The sequence below is a fragment of the Triturus cristatus genome, chromosome 6, assembly GCF_964204655.1.
Source record: "Triturus cristatus chromosome 6, aTriCri1.1, whole genome shotgun sequence".
Lineage (NCBI taxonomy): Eukaryota > Metazoa > Chordata > Amphibia > Caudata > Salamandridae > Triturus > Triturus cristatus.
Genome location: NC_140589.1, coordinates 1035716645 through 1035730934, shown reverse-complemented (window position 1 = coordinate 1035730934; position 14290 = coordinate 1035716645). Strand labels below are relative to the sequence as shown.

At 37.8% G+C, this 14290-nt stretch overlaps 1 protein-coding gene across 3 annotated transcripts in view; it reads left to right on the top strand.

Moving 5' to 3' along the window:
- The window catches only part of LOC146820952 (enoyl-[acyl-carrier-protein] reductase, mitochondrial-like), a 686021-nt gene extending 673373 nt beyond the window's left edge, over nt 1-12648 (top strand). For all 3 annotated transcript variants that reach the window (XM_085611823.1, XM_085611825.1, XM_085611822.1), the window contains one exon: nt 11868-12648. In XM_085611823.1, coding sequence (XP_085467949.1) covers nt 11868-12031 — 164 coding nt within the window. In that variant the 3' untranslated portion in view covers nt 12032-12648. The remainder of the gene's footprint in view (nt 1-11867) is intronic.
- Nucleotides 12649-14290: the final 1642 nt, after the last annotated feature.

Here is a 14290-nt window from a genome sequence, read left to right as displayed (position 1 = left end):
GCAGCTTGGATAAAAGCAACCCCGCCCCACGCAACGCGGGACGCGCGTGGGCGGCGCCTGGGCGTAACCCGGGCCAAGGGCGGGCCCATCCTTGCCCGTCTGTGACCGACAGAGGCCGGGCAGGGCTAACTCTCTGACATTCAGGACTTGATAAACTAAAAAGTAAGAGAATAATACAACCCTATATTTGTCATGGTAAAAAGGAAGACTAGCAAACCATCTATTGATAGACAATGTACTTTGCTAGATTTATATTTGGTTAAGGCTGTGAATGTCTTATCAGAGGAGATAGACCGCACGGAGAGGCGGCTATCTATGGGCCATAGCCAACCGGGTGTCGCACAGGGGGACGAGGTAATGGCATCTGCTAATTCACCATGCGAGCTTTGCCCAGTTAATCTAATGATTGACCCACAGATATCCGAGGTGACACATATGACCACTGCCAATAAGGGTGAGATTATCGAAGACCGTACTCGGTTATCCATATCCCCCAAATTGCTTACTCCAGCATGTACATTGCCCATGAAAAATACTAGGGGATGTGGCAGAAAGAGTACTTTGGGTCAGGGAAATCCTAAACCTAACCTTAGGGCAAAAAGAGATAAAAAGGATAACTCTACAGGAAAACAAGGCCTATTAGGTGAAAAGTTGGACAAAATAGTCCCTTTACAACTTGATCTAACTCTTGAAGTCATAACTGATAAAGTTAAAGAATTACTTAGGCCACTCTATGATAAATTGGATTCCCTCATTACAGAAGTTAATAAGCTAAGTGGTTCCATTATTAAAGTTAATGAAAGACCTACAAGTGAGAGTAGTAGGGCGCAAATGTTAGGGCTTAACCCAGTACTTACTAACAACTGTCCTGTTAGAGAACCCAGCACTTATCCAAAGGATAGGCCTCCCATTATAAATGAGGCAAATAGGGTAAATCCAAAAGCCTCTAAAGCCCTGCCAATGAGCAGATTAACTGATAACCATAGATCAGCCTCACCAACGAAAGATAATGAAGAAGCAAAATTGAGTAACTCCAACCTACTGGGCCCCGTAAAATTAGGAGAATTTGAAACTGCGACCCCTAGGGACGGTAGATCCTGTGTGTCCGTAAACCTACCGCCTGAATATAGTGCCTATGTTGCTGTCCTCACCAATGTACCCAAACTCCCAGTAGGACAGACAGAAGATCATGGCTCTCTTCTGAATAAAGTGGTGTTCTGGCTGACTAAAAATTGTGGATATCCAATAGCCGGAGTAAACCAGATCCTGACCACACGCAGAGTGAGCTGGGTTGGCCCGTTACAAAAATGTTTTGAAGGTGATTGCATTATTATTAATTTTCGATCCCCAAGTTGGGTTAGTAAAACTCTTAATAATGCACCCCCTCCTTCCTGTACGGAATTTAATATCACTCTTTTCCCCCTAGGATATTTTTATAGACACTTAATGCCAACACAGGAAACTGATAACCGCACCAGAAATAGATCTCTTTTAGCCCTTTCGAGCTCTTGCTCCCTACTTCATCCTGCCATTCCATTGGCTAATAGATTTCAGGCCCTGAGTGACCTCAACACCAATGATTGACGTAAGGGACACCCACAGATGAATCAGAGACAACAGGATCGATATGCATGTGCCAAACCTGTATGGGGAACGGAGGCCAAAGAAATTATTAATTGGGTAATACGGAATCCCCTGGGGTAAAGCCAGTTGGTGGGTATATTTCTAGTCTAATCCTATTATCTCCCACCACTGACAACTATGTTTGTCCCCCTTTAATTTCATCATTCCCCAATGATAAAGTAGCTGATAACGTCCTACTGCCGGAAGTTGTTGAGGCCACCGACCCTATACCTGGTATTGGTTATTTAGTTACCTCTTGGAATATATCAGGTTTTAAGAGTAAGATTGGCACCCCGGCATGGTTAGATTTTATCTCAGCCCAACATGATATTGTATGTCTCCAGGAGACATGGAGCACGGAGCCAGTTTATGTAGAGGGCTATATTACTCATTCGCTACCGGCTCTGCCATCAACCTCAGGTAGAGCCAGGGGGGCATTTTTGATTATGATTGCTATCAACCTGAATAAATGTAATATTAAGTCTTGTATTACTGTTGGTGCTTATGCCCAGATTATGTGGTTGGAGTCCATGGTGGGAAAGGATGTCATTTTGATCAACTTTTATAACAACCTGTTCAACTCAACCCGAGGGTCAGTTGTTTTTGCCCTGGAGCGAGAAGTTGACAAATTGATCAGCACCATTAGGAACCCGCCTATTATCCTTTGGGTTGATGATTTTAATATTCAGGCATGTCCCTTATCCTTGACTAAAGTATGTGGACATAGGAACGGGGAAAATGAAAGTGATGATTATATGCATTTACCCCATTGTGACTATGGTGTTGCTTTAAATAATGTTACTGCTAAATTAGATCTGGAATTGCTAGATTGTTCTATGGACAAAAATAATGTGAAATGTCCTACTTTTACAGGGAGGAATGTAAGGTCTAACATTGATCATATTTTAATTTCTAATAATAGTGCAGACCTGTTTTCCTCACCATGGGTAACGGAGCAACCTATAAGTGACCACAACAGTATCTCCCTTAATTTATTTACCTGGGGTCTTAAAAACCCCATTGATGCATCTACCAGTCCATGTATTGCCCCTATTAGGACCAATGGTGTGCGGATAAAATGGACAGGTTTGAATCCAACACAAATTCAGAGTGACGTTATTAAATCATGCCAGGTTGAACTACAACTTTGTTTAAGGAAGGAGATCGATTCTCAATCTTTGCTTGAAAATTTTAATAAGATCAATAAAGTTATTGAGAATCTTTTGATGAAATCTGCCCATGGTAAAAGAAACCCCAAGGTAGGCTGGTTCGACAAGAATTGTTCAGCTGCCTTACACCATCTTAAACAAGCCCTGGGGTGCAATCCACGAGACCGGGAAAAATATCAGGAATTTACGAAGAGTATAATTCTGCCTTGGAGATAAGAAAAGCCGAACTCCGTAATGATGCATGGGAAAAATTAAGTTATGCAACTGATACCAAAAATAGTAAGCTATTCTGGGCCACTGTCAATAGCTCCTTTTTGAAAGATGATCACGTACCAGAACTTAACTCCAATATCACTAGTAACTCCTGGGTTGAACATTTTTCAAATATTTTTAATTCTATTGATAGGAATACCCCGTATGCTACTCCACATGATATGCCCGTTCAATGGCCAACTATACCTCTGATGATTAGTAATAGGGAGGTTTTAGACGGCATATCTAGTAGTAAGGGCGGTAAAGTGCCCGGTCCAGATGGGGTTCTGATTGACCTTTATGAGAATAATATAGACTTATGGTCACCCCTTTTAACCAGAGTTTTTAATGTTGCCTCTGAAACAGTATTCCCAATATCATGGGGACAGTCAATAATAATTCCAATATATAAGAAGGGAGTAAAGACTGATGCTCGTAACTATTGCCCAATCTCATTGTTGGACTCCTCTATAAAGATTTTGAGTAGGGTCTTACTCTCAAGATTAGAAGATTGGGCTACAGAAAAGATGATCCTTTCACAAGCCCAATACGGATTCAGGAAAGGTTTGGGAACTTTGGAGCAGTGTGTAAACCTGGATCTTCTGATTGGGAAGTATACACGGGCAAAGGAGGGCAACTTATACTTATGCTTCGCCGACCTGAGCAGCGCTTTTGATTTAGTTGATCATTTGATTCTATGGCCCCTGTTGCTAGAAATGGGTGCCCCAAAAGATATAGTTTATTTTCTAGCAAGATTATATGAAGTTTTAACCAGTAAGGTGCGGTATGGATCTTCAGGTGAATATACCCCCTCCTTTAAAGTTAAGAGAGGTATCCGCCAGGGGTGTGTGCTGGCTCCATTATTGTTTTCTTTATTTATTAATAATGTTGATGCTGCCCTGAAAAAATTTGAAGCTGATACACCAAGGATTGAAGGAAACCCCATCCCAATTCTTTTATACGCAGACGATGCAGTTTTATTATCTCGGACCCCCATTGGGCTCCGGCTTCTTATTGACAATCTTACTATATTCATTACTTAAAGAAAGCTTTTGATTAACAAATCAAAAACTTTTGTTATGGTTTGCAGCAAAAACCCTATAACAGTTAGAAGCTTTTATATAGAGGATTTTAAAGTATCAACTGTAAAATCTTTCTGTTATTTGGGTATCACCTTTGCTGGAAATGGGTCATGGGCACAGAAACAGGAGAATGCCCGTCTTAAGATGGAGAGAAATATTACCGGCATTTTTAGATTTACCACTAAATTGGGCCATGGCCGTATAAAAGCTATGATGGCAATTTATGAAGCTAGATGCGTCTCTGCTGCCCTTTACGGTGCTGGCATTTGGGGACACACTCAAGCGACTCCTCTTTTACAAGCAGAAAATGCCTTTTTAAAACGCTTGCTGTGTGCCCTCCCCTCTGCCTCAACGGAACTTATTCACCGGGAAGTGGGCATTGCTTACATATCGGACACTGCTTCCTTACGACCTCTCCTCCTATGGAAATCAATTTGGTCAAAGGAAGAGACCAGGTTTAGTCAATCTATTATACGGGACTGTGTCAAAATGGAAAATTGTTTAAAAATACCATGGCTAAAATACATCTCACACTGGTACAAAATTCTTTTTAATTATGATATACGGTCGGACCCCGGGTGTATAGCCTGTGTTTCTAAAAAGGAGATAAAATTAGCTTTCTGTACACAGCAATTAAAGGCTCATCTTAGTGCACTTAATAAACAAACCACCTTTATGCTCTACCAACAACTGGAAGTCAAAGAGGGTTTTCAACCCTATTTGTCATTTGGGACTAGAGCATTACACTGATATGTGCTGACACGTTCAAGACTGGGCACATTACATCACCTTGTCAATTTCCCAGTCATGAAACAGAGTACTGCCCAATGTTGCCCATGTGATGGTATATCTCACCAAAGCTGCTGCCATTTCTTATTAATTTGTAATTTTTACTTCAATTTTAGTAAGTTTTATCTGAAACCTTTTTTCTTATATTATAATATCAGGTCGGTTAAAGATGCTATGAAGTTGCTTTTTAAATTAGAAGACCCAGGTTTGTGTTTCCATTTAGCTACTTTTATCCTGAAATCTATTGGTATTAGGAAATCTATGTCTACTTATCTTTGATACTGAGTCCATTTGGATCTCTTATGTACTGTATTACTGCACTCTGCACTTTAGTCCCTGCCTAGTTACATCTCCCACAGGTTTGTGTCTTTGTTTAGCCTTGTTTTAACTTGAAACCCACTGGTATTAGGAAACCTATGTCCACTTATTTCTTGATATTGAGTCTATCTGGATCTCTTATGTACTGTATTATTGCATTTTTGCACTCCAGTCCTTGACTAGTTACATCTTCCATAAAATCTATTTTTAATAGGTACTTTGCACTTACTGTTTTTGTCTGCCAGTAAATAAGGATATTCATTTGTACTGTATTAATGCATTTGCACTTTACGTACCAAGATTACCATATGTTCATGAATTTTTATGTATTTATATTAAGGATAATTTCGTTTTTATATGCTGTCTGTTACTATGTCTATGCTTATATGGCTGATGTATATCAACCGAATAAAAGTTATTTGATTGATTGATTGACTTTGCATACCATCAACCTGATTAAGCTTCCAAGTAGCAAATTAGCAATATCCTTTATAGGAACCAATGAAGAAGAAATCATCAAGATAGGGTTGATTATGTAGTTAACCAAATGTTGTTACAAAGATCCTGTTTTTCAGCTGTTTTCAGAAGTTGGGAAGATATGAGATATTACACCTGCTCAGTCACTTCTATGTCTAGTGACCCCATTGTCTTGCTTTAAACGTCTGTGCTGTGCTACTGAATTGCACTAACACCATATTGGTGCCAACATAGGTGGCTTCCAGATCCACCCAGCTGCCACTCTGAGTCACATCACTATGTTGGCCTGCACTCCTATGCTGTTGCCTTGCACTTATGTATGCCTACTGATTAGGTTCACTGCTTTGTTATGTGCAGGTTGATAATTTTATGTTGCTTTCCTGTTTATCTTTTTGGCTGCTAGGACATGGAGTTTCTGTTTGTATGTTTAGTAAGGTTGAGCTCACTGTTGGCATGGTCCAGCTAGTTACCAATACGTTCTCTGTACCTCTTCTTCCAGCCTGTGGAGTGGGCCTTTTTCCTCAAAATGAAGCATACTATTTCAGTCTAGGATTTACTCACACTGAGTCACTACAGAACAGAGGTTCTTTTTTATTAGCAATATCCTTTTTCCAGGATAAATTGATCAATACCACTTCTTGTGTTCAATTAAGTAGTTCTGGGATGCTGCAATGAAATTTGGCTTCATATACTCCCATTTCTTCTGTCCTGGACATATGTTTTTCTGAGCTCTTGTCAGATGTCCTGCCTTCTTTAACATGTTTATAATGTGTTCCTAATTTTCACGTTTCCACTAGATCACTCTAGTTTTGTTTCCATTTTCTTCAAACACCTACTTTCTGCTTGGCAGGGAGAAGGACAAAGGGTGGCATCTTTCTGCAGTGATCGTCCACAAAGAGATCTTGTTTCATTGGGAAGTGCCTTGATGAGGAATTTTACAGTACAAGTGGCCACATCAGATTTCTGGTGGCAAATTGGCAAATCATTGCTTTCTGCAACATAACCAGTACAGAAAGTAAGAATACAAAACATTTAAAAACTAAGTCATTCATTAATTTGTCACACATTTGACAACTATTGAAACAAATGTCATAATATTAAAAGCAATGGGACATTAGTAACAAAAAGGAGAAGAGAAAGGAAAGAACGGGGTAAAAGAAGATGAAAAGTACTGGAGGTAAAAATTATCCGGGTAATAATTTAAGGATAGTACAGATGATCTGAAATCTTTTAAAAATGAGAACATGACCAGATGGTTGAATGTAGGAGGATACACCCATTTTGGTGAAAGTGAAGGCTTAAGTGACATTGAATTTTTATTTAAAAAAAAACAACATAATTTTTTGGCCTATTGGGAGTGCATAGTTTTGTATGTTCACAATATAGATCTTTATGTCCTGCTTCTGAGGAGTTATTTCTTTATTTAGTGCAAATAATTGCATCTAAATCTGTCATGTGTTGCTAGAAAAATGGAGACAAATTATCAATGCACCTTGGTTGGGTGAATCATGTTAAAAGATGTGATGACATAACGTTAACCTGGATGTCATGAAATAGAAAAAACTGTAATTGTTTTCCTAATAGACTGGATGCTTACCTACACAACATAAAATCTCCATAGTTCAATTGTAGTAACTTTTGAGTTTATAATGGGTATCACAGATAGACAAATTGATTAATTCCTTTGTCTTCTGGAATATATAGATGATTCTACTACATTTCACCAGTCTCTTATTTCCACTAGTGTTCTTTGTTCTGTTGTTTTTTTATAATTATATCCACCCAGAACTGTATCAACGTGTTTTTATGGGTATTCCTGGGCTTTGTAAGTAAATCTCTCCAGTGTTCATGATTTGTTTCATTATCGTTTTTTCGAAAAAACAACAAAACGGTTTGAACGTTAAAAAATGAATACAAGCATTATTTACTAATTTCTTACATTTTCAATTACTCATCACACACTAACAAAAATTAACCCCAACATTCAACAAATTTACTGAGGGTTAACCACTTTCCAATCTTGAATAGGGTAAATATTTTGGATCAATTTGTTGTTGGTGTGTGTAAGACATTTGTAAAAGTGCTCCCATCTCATAATATAGATTTAAATTCCCCTAATTACAAAATAATCTGAAGACGGAAAACAATATTATGATGTAGGCACATGATACTCAATTTCAATCACGTTTTAAAAGATAAATTCACATTTCTTCCACTTAGTTATAATATTGTGTATACCAATACTTAACACTAAATTAAATATTTTGAAACAGAGATGGCATGTTTACTAGACTAAAAAGGCTGCTAAGCAAAATATTCCCTAAAGCTAAAGGAACCATGCACATAAAGATTGTTTCTATCAGAGCAAAACCACTGCCCAAAAGTCATATGGCAGAGAGCAAGCGAGTCGGAAAAGGAAGCTGTACAACCATCAACATAATCAACAAATATCTGCAAGTGTTATTCCCACTCACCGAAAAGACATCAGATGAATCTTTCTGCTATTAGGTCAAAAGACTATCACTGGTGTCAAATTTTTAGTTTTAACGACCCAAGACATTTTCTAAATTTCATGTGAAAATTTGTGTAGAGTTTCAAAACCGTCAAGTGTCTTCCTATGACAGTCTAACACCCATATTTTCCTGCATCATTTAATGAAAATTTGTCATGGGGTCCGCAAAAGGCCAAATCCCACATGAGACTTTCACAGCTGTCGGATGCTATCTCAAAGGTTTCCAATTCATCTAGCTTTAGACCAGTGAGTCCTGCCCTGGAGGTCTACAAGACTCAAGCAAGGGCAGCTGCTCTCTATGGGGGTGAGCTTTGGGGTAACAGTGCTGCCCCTGAAATCACTAAAGTTGAGTCCAAATTTGTAAGGCGATTACTTTCGCTTCCTCAGAGTTCTCCACTAACACCGCTGAGGTTAGACCTGGCATTGACGCCTATTGCAAACGAGCTAGCAGTAAAACCCCTAAGGTTCTGGCACAGACTATGGACTACTCCAGATCTTCTAAACTACAGGGATGAACTTAAACAGATCCTTAGTTTTAATTGTGTAGGTAAAATCCCGTGGCTTGCGTTCATTAAGCGTGAACTTATAAGTCTAGGCCTACAATCCATGTGGGAAGACCCAGATAGGGCATGCAGCCAGATGTCACGAAAGATGCTCACCAAAATTTACAAAGGGCAAAAGCTGGAAGTTTTAATCATGGCCCCCAATGCAGGTTCCCTTACTAACTCTTTTTTAGAATTCAAAAATTCTTACTATTTTGAGGACTTCATGGATGTTGTCTTCCCGATTTTAGCGCGTAAACTTTTTATCCAATGGCGCCATGGCACTTTACCCCTCAAGGCCGTCATAAGTAAGTGGACGGTCTCCTCTAATAAGTCTTGTCCGGGCTGTAGCTGTGACTTAGAGGATGAGCTTCATGTTCTCTTCTTCTGTCCAGCATATACCAAACCAAGAAAACATTGGTTGATACCATTGTACAGAAATCTGGGTTTTAAACATTGCTTGAATGCTTTGAGAATTTTTAAAACCAATACATCGAGCCCTATTGTTTTTGCACTTTCTAAATTTTTGCTAGCTATGTGGTTCAAGCGGCGTAAATTAATTGATATTGATTGCTAGCTTTAATGTTTACGAAATGAGCGTTTGGAACCTGATTTATTTTTAAATATTTTACAGATGAGAGGGTATTTTTGCCTGTATGAAAATATTGGCATGTGTATATAAACACATTTTAAATGTTATTTGCCTTCCCTTCCCTCCTTCTTCCCTTTTGTCTTTTACTTTGTACTTTTTTATGGCCAAATTGGTTGAAATAAAGAATTTTTTGAATTTTGAAAAATATGGTGATTGTCATATGACTGGCAAACCTCTAAAAACCTTTCTTCCCAACTATATTGCTTTATTACACCATTATAGACACTTTGTAATGGAATACTTGTCACTGTTGGAACAAATATTGTGTTTACAGGCTTCCTTTGCCTATCCAGAACTCCATAGCAAAACACACATAATACATAAGTGCTATCATGGCACTTTCTTAACGAAATTACGGGTATGAGCTGCATTAAAACCATGTTCTGATGCTTGTTTCTTAGACAAGGCCACATGGAACAACCCAAACTCAGGAAGGAAATAGACCCCTTGTTTCACATTGGTGATTTTAGTTTGCTGTGTTGTTCTTCATCTTCCACCCATTATTTACTTAATTATAAAACAATTATTGTATAAAGAACAGGGAACCTGGATGCACGCTTTCACACCACTGGTGAGAGCCACATTTTAGAAGAATCGAAACTACTGCACTATAACAAATGCAGAGAGAAACATCTCTAAAGTTGTTCTTCCAACATGTTACCAAAATGGGTATGACGTCGATGTCGTTTACTCTAGAAGAATGCTAATATACATTTGAGGATCAGTGGGGTGAGCAGGCTTAAATACACAAATCACAACATTAGCATATCTATGCTGCTCAATTTTAGCTTTTGACATCCAATTCTGATTCAGTTGAGCTTTTCTTGCAGTCTTATAAGCACAAAAAGTGGTTTCATTCTTAAAAAAAAGAAAAAAATTGGTCAAAGGAAAACCTAGCAAAGTAGGTCTCTATGGGACATAGTATTGCAAAAAAAAATTCCTTTAACACAATTGCCATACGTGGAGTTTCTTGTGATCTAATGGCATGACTAGTGTCTTTGTAAAGAAAAAAACAGACGTGCACCCAGTTAAATGGCTTTTCCTCATAGTTACAACTACAAGCAGTTACAATGTCTTCTTTGCGATTCTTGGTGCATTACACTTTTCACCAATGATGAGAAAAGCCCCAGTGAGTTCTAAACTAGACCTAATAACCTTAGCAAAAACATTACAGATTTTATTAGAGGAACAGGAAGACACACTTTTGCTAAAAGGGGATCTCTATCTGGCCACTGGAGTTGGAGGTTTACCAGTGTACAGTTTTGGGCATTTTTAAAATATATGTAATATGGCCCTGGACTTCCTCCAATTTGTTTTTTTTATTTCAAGGAAAAATATTTATGTAACTTCCTAGTATGGTTTAAGTGTAACCTTTGAGTAGGTGGTCTGGTGCACATTTACATTTGAAAAGTCCTTGATAGTAATCCTAGAATGACAAAGAAAATTGTGAACACTGAGGAGTGACAGACTACTGCCACATCCATAATGGTGGGGTTAATCAACCCACATCCCCAAAATCATAACCAAGACTACAATGGCTTTATAAGTATTTACAGCTGCATTAATAATAGAGGCCTAAAGGGAATGCTTTGATGTCAAGCACATTAACGACTAGCATTAACAAGTTAGATTTCCTTTGGTGCCTGTTTATGGAAATAGATTTACCTCTTGCAGCTAAATGTCTTTAAATACTCCAAAAAGAGTGACCAGTATCTTGATTATGCATCTGTGAAACTTTAACAAATGTTTTTAGCAAGAAATCTGTACTACTGATAAGCTGTTTCCATTGAAGGCACATGCAATTTCGGTGACTTTTTGGAAGAAGACATTGCAGGAAAACTTGAGTCTTCCTAGCATTAGAATTAGTAGTGATCACAAAAGTTTGTCATCAGTAAAAGGACACAAGCTTAGGATGTAGACCAAGTAAAAAAAAAAAAGGAAGCTTGCTGATGCACTCATTTCAGATACCTGAGCTATCATAATAACCTTAAGTCTGCCACAGTATGTTAAATGTTGATAAACAAAGGTCCCTTATATGGAAACATTTCAGAATGCTGTAGGCACCGCTTTACAGAAATGTCTCTATATACAAACACAACAATACTGGCTTCAGGAAACCCCTACAGAGTACCTTGTGCAGAGTGGTACTTCTCATCCAGTAAGCAACACTGGGATCATCAATCCAGAATACCGAAATGCTGGGCTCCTGCTGCAGAACCATCTGGCAATACGTATTTGTCAATCGCTGAATGAATGCATTATCAACCTATTTTACCTAAATTGCCAAACTGCATATTAACTATACATGGGATAAAGCACTCTAATGATACCACAAGTTGGCAAGATTGGATCTGGATTTAGGGTAACACAAAATGAACAATAAATATATGTGCAATGCGAACTTTGTTGAATAAAGACAATGTCTCATTCACAACATTTTTTTGTTCTTAGATTTGAGGAAGTTCAATACAATGGTGTCACTTCTGTCTGAAATGGTCAGAAAAGGAAAATTGACTGCTCCAATGTGTACACCAGTTCCATTACATGACTACAAGGTTGCGTTGAAAGATCTCACATCTCCTAATGGCAGAAAATACATGCTCATAATGGATTAAAATTGTACATCATCTGTTCTGAAATGACTTGCTCGCACCTTTCAGAAGATCTACCAAATTATGCCATCATCACCCTGCTGTGCTTATGGCACCCTAAAACACTGGACAAAAAATTGTTTGAGTCATTTGCTCACTAAACTCAACGTCGTTGTGCAGTTCTAAGACTTTGCATGCATGTTCGACCAATATAAAATAGAGACGATTAACAACCACACTTATGCCTTAGGAGCTATTGGATCAAGAGATTAACTGGAAATCACCTCCTTTTTAGTGAATACACTACAGTGTGAATGTTCACCATGTGATAACATGCCATTTGTCTGAAGCCCCCAAAATGAATGTTGATCATATGTGACAGCCATAAAAATAGATTTTCTCAAAAAATAACAAAATTATGTGTATATGTTTTGTATTATTGTCAAAATTTTGTGTCATTTTGGATTAATGACCAAATGCATAAGAATTAAAGATGTATTTGACTCACAGTCTAACTACCAGAAACAATCTTTAAAAGTATTGACAGTGTGTGATCAAGCGTCATACAGAACTTCTGCAATGAAATACATTAGAAAAACAAATGCATCTATGAGCAAAATGATAAATCTGGAAATATTCAGAAAATGAGATTGGAAAGTACTGTCTTTGTGTTCAGTAATTCTTCTACGCCACTGAAAACATTTTGAAATGTCTATAACACACATTTTGCATCTCTTTTGACCCAGAAGGCATTACTATTGTATGTGTGTGAGGCACATGGATCATCACAGGAAAGCCTTTAATGATTTAAGGAGTACTCAGTTATGTTTTTCAACAGGTTAAGTACATTGTGTAGTTTTAAGATCTGTGAGACATTTCCAACATCTGTCCACATAAGAGCGCACAAGTACCTCATTCTATTATGAATTATCTGAATGTTTCTCCTACATTATATAATATTGATGAAATCCAACTCTGAGAATACCAGCCAACCCTTATGAAAAGGCATGTTGATAACAACTTTCATGTAAAAAAATGAATGTAAAAATATTTACAGGTACAGTACCAAATTCCAGATTCAGAGTACAACTTTTATTTTTTTTTAAATTAAAAGAGGTAAATATTGTAATATATTCAGAAAAGGACAGTGTGAACTGATAAACACAGGTTAAATATGGATGTTCCTTTCTTTTTCTATGATAATTGACTTCGAATAGAACAACAGATCACGCCATCAAACACTTGAACATATGAAACGCTAAGAAGGAAAACTAAAGGAAAAAAAGGAATAGTGTGTTAAAAAGCAAGTTGTGCGGAATGTGAGAAGTGCGCATTGAGAGAAGGGGCACTGAAAAAAAGTGGACATGCAACAAAATTAAGGGGAAGAGGAAAGTGAAGAAGCAATAGTGTTGATAGGTAGCAGAGTAAAATAGTCTTCAGGGAAGGAAACACCAGCATCATCAACGTTTATGAAGCATGGGGCATTTCGCAACTCTCTTCAAATGCAGGGTTGTAAGACAGCAGCAGATCTTAATGCCAGTATTAACATTTCTTAGCAGCGATCATTTTTTAAGCAACCCTATTATTTAAAGCTACAGGGACTGTATTCAAACAAATTTCACATGCAAGGAATATCGACATAGGATACATGGAGTGGTCCTCTGTCTAGTCCTTCCAAGACCTCCTGGCATCTCTCACAAAGTACCTGTCCACATAATGAAAGCTTACACTTATCAAACTGTCTGTCATATCAAAAAGGGTGTTGGTAAACTTGGAATGGTGTCTAGCCATAAATGCATTGCAAACCATTGATGAATAGCATTGTGGCTCACAAATGGGAGTGGAATGCCATCTCTTTGCGAGGGAGAATGGATTGCAAAAGCCATTTTGAAACACATTTACGTATGACAAAATTGCTCATTTACATGGCAACCAGAGATTTTGCAGTCACAAAGTCTTTGATTCAGTGAAAGTCCTGGGCCGTTAAGAAGTATTTAACATAATATAACACTTGTCAAGATTGTTAGTAGACTGCAACTTTGGTATGTCTTCACTTTAGTATACAGACAAATTCAAACACTAGCAGGAAATAAACATTTGAAATGTATAACAGACCTGGCAAGATTTATCTTACACAAACACCATAACACTTGAAATTTAAGCTGGAGAGGGCACATTTTGCTAAATGAACAAAGTAACCTTAAAAAAAGCATGTTTAAATGCGTACCTTTTAAACATGCTTTAGCAAACATCATACCACTGTTGAAAAACCTTAAAAACAAT